The sequence below is a fragment of the Condylostylus longicornis genome, unplaced genomic scaffold (genome assembly GCF_029603195.1).
Source record: "Condylostylus longicornis isolate FDR11 unplaced genomic scaffold, ASM2960319v2 ptg000001l, whole genome shotgun sequence".
Lineage (NCBI taxonomy): Eukaryota > Metazoa > Arthropoda > Insecta > Diptera > Dolichopodidae > Condylostylus > Condylostylus longicornis.
Genome location: NW_026577970.1, coordinates 7459999 through 7467007, shown reverse-complemented (window position 1 = coordinate 7467007; position 7009 = coordinate 7459999). Strand labels below are relative to the sequence as shown.

General features: G+C 23.1%; 1 protein-coding gene across 1 annotated transcript; it reads left to right on the top strand.

Moving 5' to 3' along the window:
* The first annotated feature begins 5336 nt into the window (after nucleotides 1–5336).
* Nucleotides 5337–6360, top strand: LOC129619175 (NAD-dependent deacetylase sir2D-like). Its single transcript, XM_055534303.1, has 3 exons — nucleotides 5337–5508; nucleotides 5584–5892; nucleotides 6263–6360. Exons 1-3 carry the CDS (start codon nucleotides 5337–5339, stop codon nucleotides 6358–6360), a joined length of 579 nt encoding a protein of 192 aa, XP_055390278.1.
* The last annotated feature ends 649 nt before the right edge of the window (nucleotides 6361–7009 follow it).

Here is a 7009-nt window from a genome sequence, read left to right as displayed (position 1 = left end):
TATACATTATTAAAATATAAGAAATTCATATAAATTAAAAGAAAATACTATACATACATGCATACATAAATACTATTTATAAATTATAAATAAATGTGTCTTATAATTTGTTCTCATAATATTAAAAACGTGCTTATAATAATTTATTTATTTTGTTTGTTTGATTATTTTTTTTTTTATTTTATTTCTTTTTTTCAATATATGAAAATATTTTTTGTTATAAAACAGTGCCGCCATAATAATATGTAGGTATATTTCGAATTCGAGGCTATATTCGAGGCCGCCAAGAAGCTATAATAAAAATACTTATTCTAGATATAAATGAGTGTATAGGTCTACCATTGATTTGTGTTTACAATACTTCAATTTTATCTACTCATTTGAATTTTAAAGATATGTCGTTTATTTTTGATAAAATCAAATAATTCCATCTATCAGATAATTCCATCAAAAATGTGTATAACTAATAAAATAATATTGTTATTGATATTCTATTTCTAATACATATATATATCTTTTAAATATTTCTAATTGTATATATGGAGCGAAAAGAATTTTCTAAATTTTCACCTCTGTATTTTTATCATTTTATTAAATTTGTTGACGTAAGTTCAAAAAACAGCGTGACAGTATCTAAGTAATTTAATAATCAAGTATATAATAAGAAAACTATTTAACATAAATCCACAAAGCATTGTTATCATCAGAAAAAAGTACTTATTTAAAAAAAAATGCCTTAAAATTATTGTTTCGGAGTAAATTCTGATTATTATGGTATCAGAATTTTTGTTTTTTTGCAATCATGTCCTAATTTTATCATCGTTAGGATATGACTTACCCCTATCTATATTTTATGAGCTCATACATAATATCTCTCTTTATGGTTATATACATAAATTAAATTCTCTAATTAAGTTATTAAATTCTGCAACTATGTCTACGTGGATTTAGATATGCACGCATGACAATCATATTCTCTTCTATGTATCACTTCAAATGCTACTCCAAAGATTTGGGTTGGTAGTATAGAACTTCAAAATTTCGAAGATTTTATTAACACAATTTTTGATAACGAGTATACTGGAAAAATATTTTTAAACGTTACTTAACCCCTTCTTCTATTAATTTTTATCAATTCAATATTGAATTGATAAAAATCTAATTTTCACCTTTTTCTTCGTAACCATTACCTAGGAGTGACCCTGGATTTGTTTTTTTTTTTTTTGCTTATTTTCATGTCATTATAATCTAGAAATAGAAATTTTGACGTTTCAAAAATTTCGTGCTTGTATTCTTAAAATACATGTGCGCACACTAGAGAGTAAAAGCAATAACATATTTTTTTTGTATAAGTACAGAACATGTATGTATGTATATATGAATCTCATTACATTTTGAAAGATTTACGATATTAAAATTTACGTTAAAGTCATACTAAAATGAAGAAAGAGCTTTTATGAATGTATTTAGTTTTTTGGGTATTTTTACCGTATATTTTTAAATGTCATTTTCAAATAGCTTAAGTTTATATTTGACTTACGTGTGTATACTTATAATTTTATCAATTTAAAAATTTTGTATAGACAAGTGAAAAATATTTAAAAAGTTTACAAGAAACTATAACTGTAAAGGCACTTTTTATATTAAAAGCTTAAAAAAGTTTAAAAAAAGTTCTTTATTATTCATTTAATACTGTTATTTAATTAATGCAACGGATTCATTTCAAAATATCACAAATTCAAAATAGACAAAAATGGAGGCCATCGCAAAATATAAGAAAACGAAAAATCTTTTTGGTGCACAGCTTACATCAAGTCAATACCGGTATTGTGGTGAGTGAATAAGGTTTTTTAAATTCAGTTTAAAAATTTTTGAAAAATAAGTTCTCGTTATTTTCACTCTGTCCTTATTAATAAAATTTTTCTTATAACTTAATTTCAAAAATTTTATTATACTTTAACATTATGTTGTTACAAAGCGACCATATTTATTTTCTCATATTTCTCTCACGTTTTCAAGTTGAAGTACTTCTTAATTAAGATAACTTATTTGTTTTAGTAGAAATTTCGAAAAAAAATTTATTATCAATAAAGTTATTGCGAGTGTATATAGACTAAAAATAGAAAATCCAAGAAGAAATTAAAAAAGCTCATATTTTTAGATAAAATTCCATAAGAGGCATAAACAAAAATTAAAAGCGTACCGCTTCAAATTGCAGAGGAAGCATTGCGATCTTAAATAATATTAATTCATACAGTAAGCTCCTATTGTTAACGAGGTTTTCCACAACCAATAAAATCTTATTTAAAACGAATTCTAAACGTAGTTTAAGGGTGGCTTAACGCCACATTTTATTTCTGGATTATATTTTCCGAACAATTATATGGATTATATTCGAACCAAAATTACCGAACAATTATATGCTAATTTATCATTAAATTTTAATCATATTTCAGATGTATATACAACTTTTATACCCGTACAAACGTATGTTCGAAGGATATACTAAATTTGCCATACTGTTTGTAACACTGTAAGAAATAATGGTCTTAGATATAAACTTAAGTGTATCTAAGCCGATTTAGCTTTGTCTGCCCGTCCGTCCCAGCGATAATTCATAAACTAATTGAGCTAAGTTCACCAAATTTTCACAAATGATTTACTTATTATAGTAAATGCCAGAACCCTATTTAAATTGGATAAGATCGTGGTACTGGTTCGGGTAGCTGCCATACAACTTCAAAATTTATTTGGTTGTATCTTAGAAACTATAAAAGGAGTGGTATTGAAATTTCATACAAGCGAATACATTAGTTGGACCAATGTGTTTGATAAAATTCGTTGAAATTGTTTGGCTCTTTCTGGTAGCTGGCATACAACTTCAATAGTAGTTCGGTCATATCTTAGAAAATATTGAAAACACAGTATCTACTTAAATTTTTGCATTAATTAATATGCTAACTTAAAGTTATGGTCTGTCCCATAGTCACTTATGACATATTTATTCGCACATAGGATAACAAATTCGTACGGATATTATAGAGTTGACACGGTCAACTCTATTTTTTCTCGTTAGTTTTGCAACTGCTTTATTGCTTATTTGTATTCCATAGGTTTATATTGAAGCGTGCACACATGCAACTTTATGGTGGCATACAATTAAATACAATTAAGCAATCAAATAATTTTGTAATTTTTTTACTAACTGATTGCAATTTCTATTTAACACACACGATTTGAATTGACGCAATGGTTTAGTTAGTTAGATTTGCACGAAGCAATTCTACAATAAAGCAGCAATTGCAAAATTAAAAATTATATGTCTGCCTAAAACAAACTAAAACTAATATGATAAATGACAGATTAAATTTTAGAAGTTAGACTTGTTTTTTAACCTTTATTAATTTGTCTACATTTACGTTTACATTTTCCAAATTTTGTTTAATTAATTTTTATGCAATTTTATGTCAAATTCTTGTATGAAATATTAAGTGATTTTAAAATAAGGTAGGACTACATTTGAAAACAAGTTTGAATTTCTAACCAAATTGATATTTTTAATTATTGGCTTTAACATTTTAATTTGTTTAAGAAATTTTTTTTTGAAGAAAATCAAATCAAATAAATAGAAATAATTTTTAATATAATTCAAATTCTATTGTCAAACTGGTAGACTTCTACTAGACTTATGTAATAATGACTATTATGAAATAATAATTACAACTGTAACTATAAAAGAGTGGAGGCTCTTTGATCTTAGACTAAATAAATAAATAACATATGAATGAAATAATAAGAAATTATTACAAACATTCCTTATTTTCAAAGTAACTACGTCAAAAGATATTACTGTTATATTACATTAAATTATAGTAGGAGAATTCCTTTTTTACTAATTTAAGAATTCATTACATTAGAGAAAAGTGTTTGTCAGATCTGAAACATAAAAAATAATTTTAAATTTAGTTCTGATAAAAAAAAGTTATAATTATATTTCATCCCAATACGATACCAATTCAGTATGATTGCGATTTTTCTTCCTATATCAATTCAGTTGCAAACATATTTTAAGATAGTTAAATTTAATTAAAAAATATATAATAAATATGAGAGTTCTTAAAATATTTCTTTCCGTTATTTTAATAAATTTAATTGATGTTTCATTTCAATATTATTCAAACAATTTTGAAAAATATTCTAATTCAACTTTTTTAATACTTGAACAATATAGTAATGAATTAGATGCTCGTTTAATAGATCGACAACAATCTCGCTATAACTATAATTCAAATAGTAATAATTATTACTATAAATATGATCTTGAAAAATATAATAATAAAAATTTTATAATTTTTAAAAATTGTCGGATAAAATATCTATATGAAATTTATAAAAATTTAAAAAATGTTAAATCTATAAGTTTTGAAAATTGCATATTTTCTAAAGAATTTCAATATAGTAAATATGCAAATGATAGCAGTTATAATATTACAGAATTATCATTTGCTAATAATGATCTTGAGAATTATGAATTTTTAATTAAATCTAATGAATTATTAAATAATATTAAAATATTATATTTACAAAATAATAAAATTAGATATTTGAAACCATTTAATTATTCAAAATTACAAATATTAAATTTAAGTGAGAATTTTATATATAAAATTGATAATAATTCATTTAAAAATTGTACAGAATTAAAAGAATTATATCTTGATGATAATACAATATCAGAATTAAACAAAAATTTATTTGAAAATTTAATCAATTTAAAAATTTTATCATTAAATGGAAATACTATATACAAAATAAAGACAAAATTATTAGAAAATTCAAATTATTTAGAAATATTAAATTTGAGTAGAAATCATTTAGAATCAATTGATGATTATGGATTTTATAATTTGAAAAAATTACAAATTTTAGATTTATCAAATAATTATTTAGAAAATTTAAATAATGGAAATTGGTTTGACAATAACTCTAATATTATTAATTTAAATTTACAAACAAATAAAATAAATATGATAACACATAATGATTTTTCTAAATTACAAAAATTAAAAATTTTAAATTTAAATAATAATTTAATTAAAACAATCGAATTAAATTCATTTGCCAATAATAAAGATTTAATTAAATTGCAATTATCAAATAATAAATTAATTATAATTAATGGAGAAAATTTGAAATTTTTAGAGAATCTTGTTATTCTAGATTTATCAAAAAATTGGAATTTGCAAATTATTGAAACCCAAAACAATATTTCGTTGCATAATTTATTAAATTTAAATTTATCTGAAACAAATATTAAAAATATAAATTTTCAAATAATGAATAATATTGAAGAATTAGATTTATCTTCTAATAATTATACAATTTTAAATTTAAATATATTGAATGATTTAAGAATGTTACAAAAACTTTACATAAATAATAATCAATTGAAAGAAATTGATTATAAACATTTAAGAATATCTAAAAGAGGTTTTACAATTAATATTAGTAATAATAATTGGAATTGTACATATTTAAAGGAAATGCTAAATTTTTTTTCTACAAAAATTATAACTGTATTAGTTGAATTACCATATTATGTACAAAGATCACATTATAATGATCGACTTTACCATAATTACAATGATGAAGACTCAATTAACGGTATTAAATGTGTTTCAAAGAATAATGAAATCATATTAACAACAACAACAGCATATACAACACTTCATAATGAAATACCGTCAACAACATCAACAACTATATCAACAACTTCATCAACAACTAAATTAACATCAACATCATTAAAGACGACAACCTTATTAGAAGAAGATGGTTCTAATGAAAATTACTTTGCAGCAAGTAATAATAATGATACAAGTAATGAAGATAGTAATATCAACTTGACACATTATTATGATAATACGATATTAAATAAAACAACTACTGTAATACAAAAACATAATTTGACATATGTAACAGTCATTATAATTTTAAGTATTGTTATAATTATATTAATAATTGCAATTGGAATAATTGTTAAAATTAATAATTATGATAAAATTGGAGAACAAACGTTTCCATTTAAAATAACTTTTATGAAATAATTAATTATGGAGCAATATATAAATTTATTTTTATTAATATGTATGTATATAAATTATTACTGTAATATTGTGAATTGTTAATAAATAAAACGGAGAATATTGTATTTTATATTAATTATATTAAAATAAATTCAAATCAACTTAAATTGTTGTAGTTATACAGTTATCAGTTAGCTCAATTGAAAATCAGAACTCAAATATTAAATATCAAAAAATTCCGTTACATAGTTCCTTAAATATTAAGTTAGTGTGATTTCTGTAGTAACCGATGCCTATAATATTACCAAAAAATTTTCTTCTTCATTGTTTGAGCAATATTTGTTGATTATTTTTTTTTAACTAGGCCGAAAACACGTCTATTAAAGGGTTTAATTGCTAATGTCTTATTTCAAGAAGAATTTTGTGTTATTTTTGGTCAAAAAAAAAAAACTGTCAATTATTATTGTTAAAGTAAAAAGCTCAGTTTAGGGCGTTAAACTTCTTGATTTTCTTGGCCATCCCGTTACTAGTGATGACATTGGGACATTCATTGAAAAGTGTTCTCCCATTCGTGATTTGGCTCCGCTCAAACTTGAACAAAATGTTGGGAGTTCATAAGACCCGTACAGCGGATTACCGTAATCATGTTAGGCATTACAGTTACCGTTAAGGATGACTTAGAGCATTGCCCTGTGGAAATACTGTATGGACAAACTTTGAAGCTTATACTAATATAAGTTAGTATATATTAGGAGATTTGCGCTGCAGGAAGAGCAATATAGCGACGCCAATTAAAATCGATTATTGGTCTGCAAAGTTATGTATATGTATGTGCGTACGTTAGTCACTTAACAATCGCATTTTAATTTCATATGAAACGAAGTTTATCGAGAATTTATTGTCTATGATATGTATTGCATAAC

What these genes read in the sequence shown, in the direction of transcription:
- LOC129619175 (XM_055534303.1), top strand. Translation starts at nt 5,337, where the DNA reads ATGAATAATATTGAAGAATTAGATTTATCTTCTAATAATTATACAATT. An exon ending in AGGTTTTACAATTAATATTA is followed by an intron (nt 5,509 to 5,583) that starts GTAATAATAATT and finishes TAACTGTATTAG; the next exon opens with TTGAATTACCATATTATGTA. An exon ending in TGATACAAGTAATGAAGATA is followed by an intron (nt 5,893 to 6,262) that starts GTAATATCAACT and finishes AAATTGTTGTAG; the next exon opens with TTATACAGTTATCAGTTAGC.